At 50.6% G+C, this 17,896-nt stretch overlaps 1 protein-coding gene across 2 annotated transcripts in view; it reads left to right on the forward strand.

Annotated features, from left to right (window-relative positions):
• The window catches only part of GRAP2 (GRB2 related adaptor protein 2), a 93,093-nt gene extending 76,796 nt beyond the window's left edge, over positions 1–16,297 (forward strand). For both annotated transcript variants that reach the window (XM_043968205.1, XM_043968206.1), the window contains 5 exons: positions 1,637–1,756; positions 9,861–10,029; positions 12,302–12,514; positions 13,036–13,149; positions 15,541–16,297. In XM_043968205.1, coding sequence (XP_043824140.1) covers positions 1,637–1,756; positions 9,861–10,029; positions 12,302–12,514; positions 13,036–13,149; positions 15,541–15,720 — 796 coding nt within the window. In that variant the 3' untranslated portion in view covers positions 15,721–16,297. The remainder of the gene's footprint in view (positions 1–1,636; positions 1,757–9,860; positions 10,030–12,301; positions 12,515–13,035; positions 13,150–15,540) is intronic.
• The last annotated feature ends 1,599 nt before the right edge of the window (positions 16,298–17,896 follow it).

The following is a 17,896-nucleotide window of genomic DNA, read 5'->3' on the forward strand; positions in this document are numbered from 1 at the left end:
GCTGGGAGGAAAGCAGGATGGAGAGCAATGCAGTCACTCCACATTTCTTTAAACATTTGTTATTCAGCCTGTTCCTTGCAAGGACTTATTACTCTTTAGAGTAATAAGTCTCTTCAGAGACTCTTTAGAGTCTCTGAAAATCTGCCCCAGATGTGCCCCCTCCCACCCCTCTGGTTACACCAGAAGTCCCCTCCCCTCCTCCCTAAGGCCAGTTATGTCTAAGCCCAGAAGCTCATCTTCTCCCCCCTTCTCCAGGCTCCTGCCCCAGGGGTCACTTTCCCTGTCTCTGTCTCTCTCTTTAGCTTTATCTCTCTCTTTGTGTCTATCTCTGTCTCTGTTTCCCGGTCTCTCCCTCTCTGTGTCTCTTTCTATCTCTGTCTCTCTGAAGCTGCCTCTGTCTCTTTATCTTTCTCTCTGACTCTGGGTCTTCATCTTTGTCTCTGTATCTCTGTCTTTCTCTGATTCTCTCTGTGTGTATTTTTCTCCCTCTTCAAAGACTATGCTCAACAGTTCCTTCCCAGAGCTAGATACACATCTGCTAGAACCATTATTTGTTGTTGTTATTACTCTTATTCCCTCTTCCTATTAACACTCTTATTGGATATAGGCTCACAGTTGCAGGAAATGACCTCAAAGTTCACCTAGCCCAACCCTCTCATTTTAGAGAATGGGAAACCGAGGCCTCAGAGAAGTCACAAAGGCCTCCCTGATCTTAAAAAAAAAAAAAAACGCTTCCCTTGACCCTACAAGCTCAATTCTCTGCCCTCCTCCTCATGCATCTTATGCCACTCCGGGGAGGATCTGGCCAAGTCAGCGGTCTGCAGGCACTAGGAGCCTAATAAATGTGCCTAGCTTTGTGCTGTCAGTCCCCTGCTCAGAAATCCTCAGCGGTTCCTTAGTCCCCACAGATCTTCCTCTATGTAGTAGAGGGGAAAGAGCAAGGGAGTTGGAGTCCGAGGACCCGAGTTTGAATCCTGCCTGACTCTGCCATAAACTACCTGGGTGACCTTGGACAAGGCTCTGGGCCTCAGTTTCCTCCTCTGTAAAATGACGGGTTGTACTCAGTGGCCCCGGGTCCCCTTGTGACTCTAAATCCAGGCTCCTCCGCTCATTCGACGGCCCTCGATCAATCACTGAAGACTTATTAAGCAGCACTCAGCCTCCCCATTGCAGTTTTCCTGTCCTGAGGCCTGTGCCCAGAGAACCATGGACAGCGGCTCCTCCCTCTGGCGCATCCCCCGGCAGCCCTTCTTCCACCGCGCCTGGTCCTTGTGCCCCCTCCAACAGTGACTCACTCCCACACTGTCCCGATTCTGTCCACAGTATATTTCCATGATTCAAGGCTGCCCAGCTGGAGAGACCTGTCTTCAGGGCTGGAAAGAAAAAGGGGGAGAATTACTCACTTCAGGAAGATTTACTCCCTGAAAAAAAGCGGAGGATCGGTTTTGTTTCTGGGAGACTGTTTCCTCCAGTCCCTCTGCTGTCTCTGCCCCCTGCCCTGGCCCGTCTTCCCCCTTCTCCCCTAGTTGTGCCCTTAGGCTCTCCTTCCTCCCCCTCCTCCCCTTCCTCCCCCTCCTCCCCTTCCTCCTCCTCCTCCTTCTCCTCACAGTCTCCCTTCTTTGTCCCCCCCTTCCAGCTGGTTTCATGAGGACATCTCCCGGCACGAAGCGGAGAGCTTGCTCATGAGTAAGGACGTGGGCTTCTTCATCATCCGAGCCAGCCAGAGCTCCCCTGGGGATTTCTCCATTTCTGTCAGGTATTGACGGCTGATGCCCACCTAGCGCCCGCCTGGCATAGGATGTCTTGTCCCTTCAGAATCCTGGCCACTGAGCCAAGGAGATGTCTCCTTGGAGGCAATGAGATGTGTGAACAGATATCAGAACACAGGGAGGGAAAAGGTTAAAGGCCAAGGGAGGCTGGGAGAGCCCAGGACTCCCAGATAGGCCCTCTGCCTGAGAGCTGTAATTCTGACATGTCTGCACTCACACTGACACTCCCTCAAAGGACCGGCAGGTAGTAGCCTTGTTCACCCATTCCAGCCTGCCAGAAAGGCTTTGGGGTGGGCCTGGCCTCTGTCCGCCGTCCCAAGGCTGAGCCACGTTCGATGCTCAGCTTGGTCACAGCTGGATGGATCTTTCAGAAACAGCATCTCCTGGGAATGTCTACTGAGTCTACCCATCACTTAGTCAAGCAACAAGCACTTTTAATGTGCTCTCCAAGAGAGCTCCTCTACCAACATAGAGGATCTCAGGGAAGGGAGAGTTGGAGCAGATGGTGGTATGGGGGTCTCCTCTAACTCTAGAGCTATTTGCTCCTGTGACTGTTAAGCTAAGTGGCCTTGGGTAAGTCACTTAAAGGTTCTGTGCCTCCATTTCCTCATCTAGAGCAGATTAAATGAGATCAATAATATCCGAAAAGTGCTTTAGAAACACGAACCTTTATTATTGTTATGAGATGGTCCCTGAGGTCTCTCCCAGCTCTAAATCTATGATCTTACTCACAAAAGTATTGACAAGACTAATGGCCAGCTTTGCTTAGCATTTGAAGGTTTGCATCCAAGTAGAGAAGTGGTTGGAGTCAGGAAGACCTGAGATCAAATGGTAGCTCAGGCTAGCCGTGTGACCCTGAACAAGTCACTTACCCCCTTCCTGCCTCAGGTTCTTCCCCTGTAAAAAGGGGATAAGAGAACTAGTTCCCAGTGTTGTTGTGAAGATCCAGTGGGGTGATATTTGTAAAATGCTATAAAAATGCTAGATATTGTCATTACCATCACCTCACTGTATCCTCACAAGAGCCTTGTGGGTAATATTACTACTCCCATTTTCCAGATAAGGAGACTGAGGCTGAGAGATGTTACATAAGCTACACACGGGGTCACACAGCTAGCAAATGTCTGCGGTGGGATTTGGACCCAGATCTTGCTGATGCCAGGTTCATTGTTCTATCCACGACACGCCCAGCCACCTCCCCAATATGACCCAGGTACAGACCAAAGCCTGGAGAGCTGGGCACTGGCCACGGGACACAGCATCTGTGGTCTGTTGGGTCATTCATTGGTCAGAGACAGAAGGTCCTGCGCTGCTTTTGGGGACCATATCCAAGTGCACTGGGAGGAAGCCAAGCTTTGCCTTCAAGGCCAAGGGCAAGAAGAGCAGACTCACTAGCTCATTAAGTCCCTTTGATGGGGGTGGGGCTCCTTCCAATTCCACCGATTTCTTAAACAATCGCTGCTTTATTACTTTTAAGCACTCCAATCACAATCTGAGTTAACAAAGTGCTGCCAATTAGGAGCCCTGTGGAGGTCTGTTTTAATATTATTGTTATGTTGATTGCAAATCATTTCTATTTCCATCCACAGAGAAATAATTTGTAATTAGCATAACAACAACTCCGATCCAACTGTGGGGTCGACTGCACGTTTGAAGATTGTCTCAGCCCCTGAGCAGGTTAAACATTCCCCTTGAAAGTTTGCTTAGGCCGTGCAGTAGGTGTGTAAATAAAATCGATCAAGCAGAACTGAACCGAATCGATCGGAGATGAGAAAACACTCCAGTGCTACATATATTCTCAGACAAGTGTCTGAGGCTCAGTTTCTCCATATGTCACTGGAGAAACACAGACTAGTCCCAGCTTGATGATTAATCAATGCGGTGCTTCATACATGTATATATGTGTGTGTGTGTATATATATGTGTGTGTATGTGTGTATATATGTGTGTATGTATGTATATGTGTGTATATATGTGTGTGTATCTATGTATGTATATATATATGACATACACACAAAAAAGGCAGAAAGGGCAGGAACCTCACATAGCTTACACTCTACAAAGAGAGACAGCATCCCAATTCGTTTTCTTAGTGGATGCATTGTCCAGCCTGGGTCCCGTGTGAAGGATCACAAACTCCAAATCAGCGACAGCTAAATTAATGAGGTTTGATTGCCTTCAGAGCCACAGCTGAGCCACATTGCTTCCAGCTTTGCCATAATACATATCAGTACCAGGGTTAGAGTGAAGAAGATTTCCCAATCCTAATCCCTTCTTTAACACTCAAGGGCGGCTGGGTGGCCCAGTGGATAGGGCACTGACCTGCAGTCAGGAGGACCTGACACTTACACTTACTAGTTGTGTGACCCTGGGCAAGTCACTTAACCCTAATTGCCTTAAACATCCGGGGCCATCTCCAGTCATCCTGATGTATATCTTGCCATTGGACCCAGGGGCTCTGGAGGAGAGTGAGGCTGGTGACCTTGCACAGTCCTCCTCACTTAGATCCAATTCACTGCAAGTCATGACATCACCTCCCCATGTCATGGCCCTCTTCGAAAATGAAGGACCAACAACAACTAAATTATCAGCAGCTGGCTGGTGGCCAAGTGGTAGAGCCCCAGGGCCTGAAGTCAAGAAGAGCTGAGTTCAAATTCTGTATTAGACACCTACTAGCTATGTAACACTGGAATAGTCAGTCACTTACCCTATTTGCCTTAGTTTCCTCATCTGTAAAATGAGCTGGAGAAGGAAATAGCAAGACACTCCAGTGTCTGCCACGAAAACCCCAAAGGTGGTCACAGAGTCACACAAGACTGAAACAACTGAACAAAGCCATAATCAATTGTAATATGCCTCTGTGAAGGGAATTTTCACACCAGGAGCCTCCTCTCCCCCCCCCCAGTGTGATCTAGAGCAGCAATGCATAAGAATGGATTAACACTGGAATGGATCTAGAACAGCAATGCATAAGAATGGATTAGCACTGGAATGGATCTAGAACAGCAATGCATAAGAATGGAATAGAACTCCACTAGAACTGGAGTTAGGAGCCAGGAGACCCTGCTTAGAATCCTGGTCCCAAAACTAACTTGCTTTGTGACCTTAGGTAAGTTTCCTTTCCCTTCAGGGCCTCAGTTTCCTCATATGCAAAAGGAAGAAATGGAATCAGATGGTGTCTAAGGGCCTTTCAAACTCTAGCACCCAACATCCTCCCTGAGTTTCAGTTCCCTCTTGGGTAAAATGAGGGGTCCTGGTGTATATCAAAGCCCCGGATAAGGGCGGGGAATTCTAAGTTGCTCACTCCAATCCTAGAGGGACCTTGGAGCTCTCATCCAGGCCCCTCATTTTACAGTTGGGAAAACCGAGCCCCCAGGGAGACTTCATTGATTTACCCAGGGTCTTGCACCCAGAACATCCTGAGGCTGGATTTGAACCTGGGTCTTCCTGATTCCAAGTCCATTCCCACAATCCCACACTCTTCTCCTATACCAAGGTAGATGCAGAAGTACCTTAGATGTCAGAAAGTCCAAGGCATCAATGTGTCAAGGATTGTCACTGTATTGATAACTCACATTGAGATAGGATCTAGGATCTTGAGCTGGGGGGGGGACCTCAGAAAATCCACCCACTCCCTTACAGAGTAAGAAGCTGAGACCCAGGAAAAAGAAAAAATGATTTGCCCACATAGATGAACTGCAGAGGCAGGAGCTGAACCCTAGTCCTTGGGAGTATGCTGGTAAATGTTTAACAAGCTGCTCCCTGGGGGAGGAGGGTGGAGTTTCACCCACATTATTAACACTTTCTTAAAACTGGACAATCAACTGAACAGTAAAAATAAGTCCTGATACATAGCATTTGCCAATTTCTGAGGTGTAAATGCTTACAGCACATTTAACTATCAACTCTCATAAGCCTGAGCCAACTCCAGCCTACTTTGGGTGTAGGGGGCTTAGAGTCCGGAAGGTATGTGTTTGAATCCTGCCTCAAGCACCTCCTGGATGTGTGACCCTGGGCAAGTCCCTACCTCTGAGACTCACTTTCCTCATCCATCCAGAGGGAGGGGGTGGGCTGGATGACCATCCCTCCACCAATGAGCCTATGACAGCTTAGACACACCTTTCCCCAGCACCCGAGGAGGTCAAGGGGGCATCTCCCAGGAGCCTTTTTATCTTGGCATCAGAAATGTGTGTGGCTCCTCCCTCAGCCCTCAGTCCTGTTAACTGCCTACCTATAATACCAAAACCATCTGCAGTGACAGCCTGCAAGGGCCGCCTCCCTTTGCTGTAGCAATGCGGCACCTCGTTAGCTCGACTGACGTTGTTATTGTGGTCCTGGACAAGTCATAAATCCTAGGTGGGAACATCACGTCACGCAGCCCAGAGACCCAGCTCTTCATATGAATTCTCTTATTATTTGTACCTCTCTCCCCTTCCTTAGCCCCTATAACCATGCCCAGCCAGCAGGCATCTGAAATAGTCTCCCAGACAGCCAAATCCGGCCTTAGTTCCGGTACTTTGGTTTCTAAAGGTGCCCAGCTGGCCACTTATAACCAGCAACTGGAGCCAGAGCTGTAACTAGCACTAGGCAAGCAGGGCTCCTCCCCACGAGGCCAGCATCCGGAGGGGCACATCAGTTCAACTCACCATCCTAGCTTGCTGAGGCTCAGCCAGAACTTTGTCCATGATCCCTAAAGTCCTGTAGCCAGGGTGCCCCTGCCCAGGGTCCAAGGCAAGCAAAGCTGGCCTCCACCGTCAACCATTGCCTTCCGTCTCTCCTTCTTCTTTGCCTTCTCTGTTTCCTCTCAAAGAGGACTATTGGCCAAGTCACAGGGACTCAGCCCAGCCTCAGCCTAGGAGGGACAGATGACTTTGCCTGGATGCCCTTTCCCTCATTGCTCTCTCCCACCCCTGCCCGCTACTCACTTTGCTGCAAAAATTCCAGGTTTATAATCTATTTAGATAATTCTTACCCTGACCTTCAACCTGGAATCCTCCTGATAATAAAAGGGCTGTTGTTTATAAGCTTGAACCCTTAGATTAAAGATAGCAAAAGAATGATCAGAACTTTCCTTGGGATAATATCCTCCCCCTCCCTCCCCAACTGCTCCTCCTCTTCCTCCTCCTCCTGAGCACGTTAGGAGGCTTAATGAATGCCAGCCCCATCACGTGGGGTTGAAATGGAAGGAGCTGCCTCCCCGAGATGAAGTTAATAACAATAATAACTGACAGCCAGAGAGCACTTAACAATTTATAAAGTCCCTTCCCATCCATAATCTCATTTCAACCTCGATGCAGCCTTGTCAGACAGGCAATGCAGGCCGGACACACATAGAGGGGGAAAGAGGAAGGGGTGGTCTCAGAGTCAAGACCTAGCTTGAGGATCAGATCTAGTACCTACTAGCTATGTGACCCTGGGTGGGCCCTTCTCTGGGCCTCAGTTTCATCAGCTTCAAAATGGGCATAAACGGTTCAATGACTGACACCCGAGAACACCCATCTCTCACCTCCGAGCCTTTGTCCTGGGTATCTCTTATTCCTAGGCCAGATTCTCTCTTCACTTAGGCTTCCTAGAAAGCCTGGTTCCCTCCAAGGTTCAAGTCCTACGTAAGGCCTTTCCCAACCAACTTGTTACTTGAGAGGCAGTATGGTATAGAAGATATAGGGCCCTGGACTCGGATTCAAGCCCTGGGTTCAAATCCTACCTCAGATGCTTACTAGCTGTGTGACCCTGGACAAGTCACAACCTCTCCGTGACTCAGTTTCCTTGTCTAGAAAATGGGAGGATTCGATTCCATGGCCTCTAAGGTCTAAATCTAGGATTCTAGTGCCTTGCCCCACCCCGGTTATCTCGTCCCAATTCTGTATGACCCCACATAGGCCCATATTATCTCCCCCCACCAGAATGTAGGTTCCCTGAGGGCAAAGACTTTTGGGATTTTTCGTCTTTGTGGTTCTAATACCCAGCACAGGGCCTGGATCACAGTAGGCATTTAATCAGTGCCCATCCATCCATTGATTGATGGAGTCAATTCATTAGGCACCTCTGATGTTTCCATCACTATGCTTTATGCTATGGGGCAGCTAGGTGACGCAGTGGATAAAGCACTGGCCCTGGATTCAGGAGGACCTGAGTTCAAATCCAGCCTCAGACACTTGACACTTACTAGCTGTGTGGCCCTGGGCAAGTTACTTAACCCCTATTGCCCCACCAAAAAACAAAAAAACTATGCTATATGCTCCAGGCATAAAGAGACAGACCATTCTCTGCCCTCAGGCCCACCTCTCTCAGTGGATTTGTGTCCGTTTCTTCAAGCTTTCATCCTCTCTTGCTCCTGCCCCCTCCCCTCATTGAACACATTTTGGAAAATAAAAACAAAAGCTTCATCACAGACTTTCCTAGTCCACAAGATAACTCCCCACACCGGCCACATCCGGGGTGGGGGGGGGGCAGGTCTCATGCTACTTCCTGGGTCTGTCCAGGACTTCTGATGGCTCATGGAACCATCACACAGGCTCTCTGTTGGGAGGGACCCTGAGGCCGCCGATGGCCGAGACTCCTCCCTTAACCATCCCCACCCTTTCTTTGAGGACCTCCATCGAGGGAAGGAGGCAGCTCTCCTCCTGGGGAAGCTTCTTCTGACATCCACGCCCAGATCTGCCTCTGTGCCACTTCCCCCCTTCCTGCTGATGCTACCCTCTGGGGTCAAGTCGCATCCTTCTGCACATCCTGGGACTATGGACTCCGTAGGATCTATGCATAGGTATCCCACTCTCTCTTACAGTGCCTGGTTCATAAAGGATGATTAACAAACCAGACACAAGGGGACGATATAGCACACAGATAATTGGGTTTCCTAGCCTCAGAGACTTGTCTGCTGAGTGACCTTGGGCAAGTCACTCTCTGCCTTAGTTTCCTTATCTGGAAAATGGGGGCAGCTAGGTGGCGCAGTGGATAGAGCACTGGCCTTGGAGTCGGGAGTACCTGAGTTCAAATCCAGCCTCAGACACTTAACACTTACTAGCTGTGAGACCCTGGGCAAATCACTTAACCCGAATTGCCTCACTAAAAAAAATAAAGAAAAAGAAAATGGGGATAATGACAGCACCCACCTCCCTCAGTTGTGAATATGGTTAAGGGCTAAAATTCTAGCTAGTCTGTCTAAAATATCTAATGAGTGGTCGCCAATAAATTATAAGCTTTAGCAAGAGTTAGACTTTTAAGCGTTTATTAAGGAAAACAAGAATTTGGTAAAGAGAGAGAGAAAGGCCTAGATTCCTATCTATTAAAGGGAGAGCACATTTCTAGCTCCGCTCTCCACCAGAGTCCAAAGGAAAGAGCGCCAGAGTCAGCGCCAGTCTCTTCCTTCCTCCTTCCACTCGCCTGCGTCACTTCCTCATGCCAAAGAAAAGACTCCTGGTCTTGCCCTCAAAGACCTTCCCTTCATGGGCGGAACTCTTCTACATTAAGTCTCCAGCAGGTGGCGTCATTCCGATCGTTACAATATCAAATAAGAAAGCTGACTTTCCGAAGCAGCTTGTTTTGGGGGGTTTTTGGTGGCTCCAATGGTAAGAGAAGTTTTCCTGACATTAAGCTGGAATCTGATTCTTTGCAATGCTCCTGCCCCAGCCACTGCCCTAGCACGGTGTGGGGCCAAGGAGAATCAGGCTAATCCCTCTTCCCCCAGAACAACCCTTCAGATACTTCAGCTACCAGAGGAGTTTTGAAACTGGTCCTTGACTCCTCTTGGACCTCAGGGAATTCCCAGCAGGGTTTGTCAGTTGTTCAGGTTTATGTTACTGTGTTGTATCTTTGTTTCTAGGAGAGATGCTTGTTTGAGTGTCCTTGACAGAATCTGGCTTGTAAAATGGCTTTCTGCTGACATAAACTCTCTCCTGTCCTATGGGGGGAAACACCCCTCCTACTTACCCCCTCCTGCTGTGCCTTCTGGGTTGTGGCCTGGGCCATTGCTCTCACCCTCCCCAGACAGAGCTGCCTGCCTATTCCAGCTCCCCCGGCGAGGGTCCTGGGGGTGTGTATGCAGGAGGATCTCCTTTTCTGATGGACCCTTTGGATTCTGCTTGGGTCCAGGCACGAAGAGGATGTCCAGCACTTCAAGGTCATGAGAGATGCCAAGGGCCATTACTTCCTGTGGACAGAGAAGTTTCAGTCTCTGAACCAGCTGGTGAATTTCTACCGGACCTCCTCCATTTCGAAGCAGAAGCAAATCTACCTGAGGGATGGGAGTCGAGAAGACCAGGTAAGACATGGGAACACCCCTGGGGGACTGAGCATCACACTTCAGGGCACCATTTCTACAACAGTTGGTCAGTCAATCAGTTTACAAGCATTTATGAAGCACCTACTGCATGGAAAACACTGTAGTAAGGGTTGGGGCAAAAACAGAAGAAAGGTAAAAAAGAAAGAAAGGCAAAAGCAGTCGGCCCTTGAAGAGTTTACATTCTAATGGGATAGAATAAAGCCTTGCATATGGTGGGTGCTTAATAAATGCTCACTGAGTGAAATTGAATTTGAATAGGGGAAACAATGTTGCAATAACTGGATACATACATAGAGGGTAACTGGGAGGTGATAGAGTGAAGGCCCTGAGCATGGGTGGTGGGGGGACCTAGTGGGTCTTGGAGCCAGGAAAAACCTCCCACAAAAAGTAGAGTTTGAGCTGGGTCTCTGGAAGCCAGGAGGCTGAGGGGAAGGAGGAGGAGCCTCCCGGCTTGAGGGAGATCAAAGGTATAGGCAGGAGATGGAGTATCTCCAACCCTTCCTAGCTCTGAGTTCCTAAGAGGCTCACATCACATCGCCTCACTTTCCTCATTTTTAAATTGGAAACATAATGGTACAATGGACAGAGAGCCAGCCCACAGGTAAAGAAGACCTGTATTCAAATCTTGACCTCTCTGAGCCTCAGTTTCCTTTTCAGTAAAAGTGGCAGCATTGGAGTGGATATTAGAAATATCAGAGTGGGGAAAAAATAGTGGGGAAAAAAAAAAAGAAATATCATAGTGGTGGGGAAAGAGCCCTGGGTCGGGAGCCAGAGTCCCTGGATTCTGCTACTTATCACCTCTGCTACCTGGAGCAAGTCACTTTCCTTTCTGTGACTCAGTGTCCTCCTCTGTAAAATGAGGGAGGTTGGGATAAATGACCCCTGAGGTCCCTTCCAGGATCCTTCGACATGACCTCCAAGCTTCCTCAGGAGGACAGCGCATTGTAACCCTTAAAATGAGATGCGGAAATACGAGCAGTTCTTATTTATAGGTTTAATTAACAGAACCGTCCTATCATAAACTATAAACTAATTTTTGGAGGAAATAGCACAGGGCTAAGAGGCAGTTCCTGGGAGGGGTCATTAGCTGGAGCTGCAGACAGTCCTGGAAGGCCCAACTTCTGGAGAGGAACAGTGAAATAAGGACAAAGGGGAGGGAAATCCTCCCGGTCCAGTGTCTAACCTGAAAACCTGAGGAGAAGAGACAAGGGAGTGTGTTCCTTCATAACTATAGTTCAGGAAAGAAGAAGGAAGGCAGCTTCAGTTTCTGAAAGGTTCCAGTGTAAAGGGCATTGACTTTGGGACCAGAATACCTGGGTTCAAATCCTACCTCTGACTCTCACCGGTTATGTGTCTTTGGATAAGTCACTGTACCTCTCCTGAGGCCTCAGTTTCCTCCTTGGTAAAATGAGAACATTTGGACAAGATGGCCCCAGATGGCCCTTTCGGGTCTAGGCTATGGAACTGGAAGTGAATAAAGGCTTCAAATGACTACAATGTGTACACAGGTACCTGGGGCATGAGCTATGACCGTGTGCCTCTGACTGAGACAGGTAGGGCAGAATTGCCTAGACCATCCTAGAATAAGGAAAGAACCTCAGATCTAGAGTGGGCAGGGACCTTCCAAGGGGGTGTGTGGATGGGTTGGCATGACCTGATGCCCAGGGGAAGGTATGAGTCTGTGAGTGAGGGTACCAGGCATGGGAATCTCTCAAGTTTCAAGCAGCCTTAGTGAATCAGGGAAGTTTGGAGGCCCCCTTGTGAGGAAGTATGGGGACTGGGATGGATCCCTTCCTTTGAGCCAGCCCTCAACACCTACTGCTTGGACTTCTGGTGATCCTGGAAGACACGGGAGACCTGAACCCAATGTTTAGCCAACGCTGTGTGTGGAGCATAATAGGCACTTAATAAATGCTTGTTGACTTGCTTTGGATCAGGAAAAGGCTGGTGCTGGGAGCTTGTGGGAGGAGATGGCCCGAGTCACTTTCCCTCTGTGAGCCTCAGTTTCCCCATCTGTAAATTGGGAAAGTTAAAATTTGTGCCACCTCCCCCCTGGGTTTGTGTGGTAAATTGTGACTTTGGGGAGTCATGAGCTCAAATGCCCTCTTTGCCATTGTTTCCCATATGACCTCGGACCTCAGCATCTTCCTCTATCAAATGAGAGGTCTGATGACATGGCCTCCAAGGTCCCTTCCAGTTCCAGATAGCAGGTGCATGATGTGACCCATGCTTCCCTTTGGTACCCCTCCAGGACCGGTGGGGCGGGAGCCTGGATCGGCGGCTGCAGGAAGGGCTTCACATCAGTGGAAGTGTCACAGAGGAATCTCGGCCCTCCCCAAACAGGAAGCTCTCTGATCAGCCTCCTGTCCTACAATCACATTATCAGGTGCAGCCACCACCACCGCCACTGCACCAGCACCAGCAGCAGCAGCAGCGATACCAGTCACATCATCATCTTCAGCCGGTACCCTTGGAGAAGGAACCTGGGCTGTGGCAGGGGACAGGGGGGCAAGGAGGAGGGGTAGTTACAGAGGGCAGGAGTCTGTAAAACCCTTTCCTCACAACACTATTGGGGGGTGGTTGGGGAAAGGTCAGCAGATCATAGCATTAGAATTGAAAGGGGCAGCTAGGTGGCGCAGTGGATAAAGCACCGGCCCTGGATTCAGGAGGACCTGAGTTCAAATCCAACCTCAGACACTTAACACTTACTAACTGTGTGACCCTGGGCAAGTCACTTAACCCCAATTGCCTCACACACACAAAAAAAATGAAAGGAACCTTAGAGGTCACTGAATCCCACTCCCTAATTTTATAAATTAAGAAACTGAGGCCCAAAGGGCTTACAGAGCTTGCCCAGGGTCACACAGGCAGCAATGTCAGAATGCTATTATGCCCCTTTTGCAGATGAGAACATTGAGTCCACCCCAGATCAGGTCTTTTTTCTCTGGCTATCAGAGAGAACTAATTAGCGATCTCCCTTCCTAGGACCGGCGGGGCGGCAGCTTTGACATCAGCGAGGGGCGCCGGGTGAGCCCTGAGATGAACCCTGCCCTCATGCATCGGAGGCACACAGACCCCGAGCAGCTGCAGATGGTGGGGGTAGGTGTCGGGCCTCAGTGGAGCTGAGCAGGCTGGGAGCGGGAAGGAGGAAGAAGAAGGGAGCATTGTTCTTCCCTTGGGGGGGAGGGGGTTAAGGGGGAAGATTATCTCCAAATGTTGAGGGCACTAAGATCAGTGGGGCAGCAGCAGGAGCCTAGAAGAACCATCCTAGGCCTAGAGCAAGCCCTTTTGACCCCAGCTGATAGAGGCAGGAGGATTCAGCCTGTAGTCCTCACATTATGTTGCCCACTCTTGTACCTACTTGCCTAGTTCCTGGCCTCGCCTCTGCTGAAATAAGCCCAGATACCCCCACATGGGCACACCTGCTGGGACTCCTCCCCACCCCAACTCCCTGGGCCTGCTCAGGATAATAGAAGTGCAGGACTGAGCTGGATGCCAGCATCCTGCAGCGTCAAGATAGAGCGGCAAGGGCCTTTGGGCACAAAGGAGACCCAGGGGAGGGGCTCCCGCTCAGGCCCTGGCAGGCCCTGGATTTAAGGTTCTCTGCCCAACTACATAAGAGAGAGCAGACGGGGCCACAGCCGAGGAGGTAGAGGGCTCCCCACAGGCATGGGAGGTCTTCAGACGAAGGCTGGCTGACCACGGGGTGGGGGGGGGTGGCTTTAGTGAGGCTCCATCATCCACCGAGATCCAGTGATCCTTGGCCAGGGTCCCAGAAGCAAGCCTGAGATTGTGGCAGGATGGGGCCTGGCCTGGAGCATCACCAGCTCCTCGATTCAGCTCAACCCAGGAGCTTGAGGCACCGATATTTGCCAAGAGAACTCTCCCAGGTGAGGCATTGGCACCCTCAGGGCAGCATCTGCCGTGGAGACAACTCATCACCCATCTATGCTGGCTCCGGGACAGGAACTAAGAGCTCTGTTATTGCAAGCTTGAGGCCACTTTGTTTCTGTCACTGAAAGAGACTCCCCAGTGATTTAGAGGGATTAGTGGGAGGGCAGAGACCTCTCAGGGCTCCCAAGCTCCGACTGGGCACCGGGCTCCGTGCCAGGCCCGGGGGTACAAAGACAGCCTCCGTCCTCAAGCACATTCTTCCCAATTAAGAAGGGACGGCTAGGTGGCACAGTGGATAAAGCACTGGCCCTGGATTCAGGAGGTCCTGAGTTCGAATCCGGCCTCAGACACTTGACACTAGCTGTGTGACCTTGGGCAAGTCACTTAAGCCCCATTGCCCTGCCAAAAAACAAACAAAACAAAAAAACAAGAAGATACCCAGATTAGATAACAGGAGAGCACTGATGTGGGTAGATGCATCTTGCCCAAGAGACTTTGGACAAGTCACATAACCTCCCTGGGGTTCAGTTCCTTCCCATGGAGGGTGAGGAGGCTGGGCTAGGTGGCTTCCCCAGTCCTTTAGAAGTATGCTCCTTAACACAAAATAACTTCACAATAAGAACAGTAATGTGGGGGGGGGGTGAGAAAAGGCCCCCCCTGGAGGAGGCCCCCCCTGAGCCCTGAAGGAAGCCAGAGAGACCAGTGGGCACAGCAGAGAAAGGACCATGCGGGCCTGGGAGCCCAGCTGTGCAAAGGTTCAAGGGCAGCAAAGCTGATGTCCTCGGCAGGGAACAGCTGCCAGGCCCAGCTTCCTTATCTTTGTTTGAAGAAGGTCCTTCTGTTTGAAGTTCTCCTTCTGTGGTCTCAGGAGGTCAAGGACACTCTCACACAGGAGCCAGGGTCAAGAATTAGCCATTTCCCTTCCTGTGTACTCACCATCTGGCTGCCCCAGAGCCCACCTACCCTCAAACCTCGATCAGTCAATCAATGAACCACCAAGCGTTTATAAAGCACCTACTAAGTGCCAGGCACTAAACATTCCTTGCCCTCAAAGAGTTTACAATCTAATGAAATGTACTGAACAAGAATCTCTCCATCATACCCCCAAGGAAGGGCCCTCCAGCCTCAGTCTGAAGGCCTATGCTCAAGGGGCAGCCCAAAGCTTCACTTTGGATAGTTCTAATGTTTAGAACAGGGGCAGCATGAGTCATGGAGTCAGAGAGACCCGTGTTCGAGTCTCGCCTCTGACACATGCACAGTGCTCTGGCCCCTCTAAGACTTTATGTTATGAGAGAGTTGCTGATCTGCACAGGGGGGAGCATTTCCACACTAGGAGTCCCCAGATCTGAGCTAAGCCTTGCTAGGAAGCTTTTCCTAATGGGGCAGGAAGGGTTTGTCAGAGGAGGAGGCGGGCTGGAGCCTCCCATGGAGATGCCAAGCCTCAATTTACCTTAAAGTCCTCCTATGGTTCCTGGTGCTGGTTCTCAAGGGCTTGGAGCCCTGGGGAGGGAGGAGGGAAGAGAGGAACGTGGGAGAGCCCTGACTCAAGCCTAGTCCTTTCTTTCTTTCTTTTCCCCATCCCCCTGCTCCCCACAGAGAGTGCGCTGGGCCCGAGCCCTCTATGACTTCGAGGCGGAAGAAGAGGATGAGCTGGGCTTCTGCACTGGGGAGGTGGTGGAGGTCCTAGACAGTTCCAACCCCTCCTGGTGGACCGGCAGACTGCACAGCAGACTGGGCCTTTTCCCAGCCAACTATGTGACACCCCTCCTCCGCTGAAGCCTCGGACCCCAGCCTCCAGGCCAGGGCCTGCCCAGGGGATTCTCTTGCAAAGGCACAAGATGCCCCTTTGCAAGCACACACTGTTTTAGTACTGTAATTTATTGCTGAGGTGGCTGGGAAATTAGTCAACATAAGAGGCACCCGGGGGGGGGGGGGGAGGTATTTTCATCCCATTTCCCCTCTCCTTCAGGAAGAGAGCAGAGGGTAGGGGGCAATTGTCCTCCTTAAAGCATCTCTGCTTCCTTTTCCTGCTGCCCCACCCCCACCCCTGCTTTCCCTAAGCACAGGGAGGCAGAGATCTCCCCAAAGCAGGGGTGGAGAATAACAGGGGTGCCATGGTGTTTGCTCAGGGCAGGTTTCAGCCCGTCACCCACTCTCCACCTGCCCCAGCTCTACCCCCCTGCAAAGGTCATAGCAGGTGCTGGCTCTCTCCTCAGGAGGGAGATAGGCTCTGGGTCATGGCCATGTGGGACTAAGCAGGGTTGTAGGCCTGGGAGTCAGGATTAGCCCTTGGACAGACTGTCTGGGGAAGCTTCTTTTTAAATGCATACAATAAAGAGCAGAGGATTACAAAGGAAAGCAGGTGTCAATATACATATTTTTTAAAAATTCAGAGTTCCCAGCATGAGAATCCCTTGGTTCTAGAGATGCAGAAACTGAACCCCAGGGAGGTCACCCACATCATAAGCACCAGAGTCAGAATTTGAACCCAGACCTTCTAATACTCTTATGACTGCTTCCCATATGGTGTAGTGTAGAGGAGGAGGAGTGAGTCCTAGGGATTCTGTCCTGGCTATCTTAGGCAGCCCTGGCTTTCTCAAGCCTCTCTCAACTCTGAGCTGAGATCAGTTATAAAGCTAAGTAGTTCTTATGTCCCCATTGAACAGATGGAAAGACTGATGCATAGCGAGCCTCAGGAGACCCAGGGACTCCTCACAGACCAAGTGAACAAGAGCCTCCTTTTCCTTAGGAGGTTTTCAGTGGGTTTTGCCAAGCGTCCCTCTCCGTCGGGAAGAGAGCAGAGGGTGGGGGACAGCCGTACTCCTTAAAGCATCTCTGTGTCCTCTTCATTTTCTGTTTTGGAGACACCTGACTCAGTAGCACCCGACAGGACACCCGGCTTCACGGGCAAATCCCCCGAGGAGCAAAAGGGAATCATTTGAGGGCCCAATTAAATGTGACTCTGGGGGGAAGCGCCCCCAAACCTGCCTCTGTGAAGTGACCATCATCGCTCGGGGAGAAAAAAACCTGGAGAGCCCCCCCACCCCTGCTCCCCATCCCTGGCTCTCCTCCAGAAGATCCCCGGGCACAGGACATTGGCATGAGACCTGGGGGAAGGAGGAGGGAGCCTGTGGATGGGGCACACATTGAGGGCACTGGGAGAGGGCCTTGAAGCGGCCGGGACAAATGTGTCAGTATGGCAGTATGGGCAGAGGGGAGGGCATGGCCCTTCTCTCTCTTCTCTCTTGTCCTACTTCCTGCTAGAGGACAGGCGGGTTGGGGGAGGGACGCAGCTCAGGCCCAGAAGAATGGGCCCCAGCTTAATGTGCCTTCTGCCCACCATGGGCCTTTGGAGAAAAAGAGAGAAGAAGAATGGGACCAGCGGTGGGTCTGCAGGGAAGGCGAGAACAGTGCCGGGAAATGGTGGGGGCAGGAGAGGATGAGTGAGGAGTGCTCAGCAGCCCCGGGAAAGGGAAGCCATGAAAGGGGGGAAACAGGAGGGGATAGATTTCAAAAGATCAGGGCACAGTCTGGTGCTCAAAAGAAAAGCAAGGTGGGAGAGGTTAAGTGGGATCAGCCAAGAAGAAATGGATTTAATGAGTGAGGTGGAGGGGAGGGAGGAAATAAGAGACAGACAGAGGGAGGGAGAGAGAGAAAGATAAAGGGGGAGAGGAAGAGAGAGGGAGGGAGTAAGAGAAAGAAAAAGGAAGAAAGGAAGGAAGAAAGAAAGAAGGAGAGAAAGGAGGGAGAGGGAGGGAGAGGGGGAAGGGAGAAAAAGGAAGAGAAATGGAGGGAGTGAATGAGATACAGAGGGAGAGGGAGAGAGAAAGAGAAAGGAGAGACGGAGAGGGAAAAAGAGAAAAAGAAAGAAAGAAAGAGGAGAGGGAGAAAGGAGGGGGGAGGGAGGGAGAGGAAGGGAGAGAAAACAAGAGAAAGGGAGGGAGTGAATGAG

This window comes from Dromiciops gliroides, chromosome 5, assembly GCF_019393635.1.
Source record: "Dromiciops gliroides isolate mDroGli1 chromosome 5, mDroGli1.pri, whole genome shotgun sequence".
In the NCBI taxonomy this organism is placed as follows: Eukaryota; Metazoa; Chordata; class Mammalia; order Microbiotheria; family Microbiotheriidae; genus Dromiciops; species Dromiciops gliroides.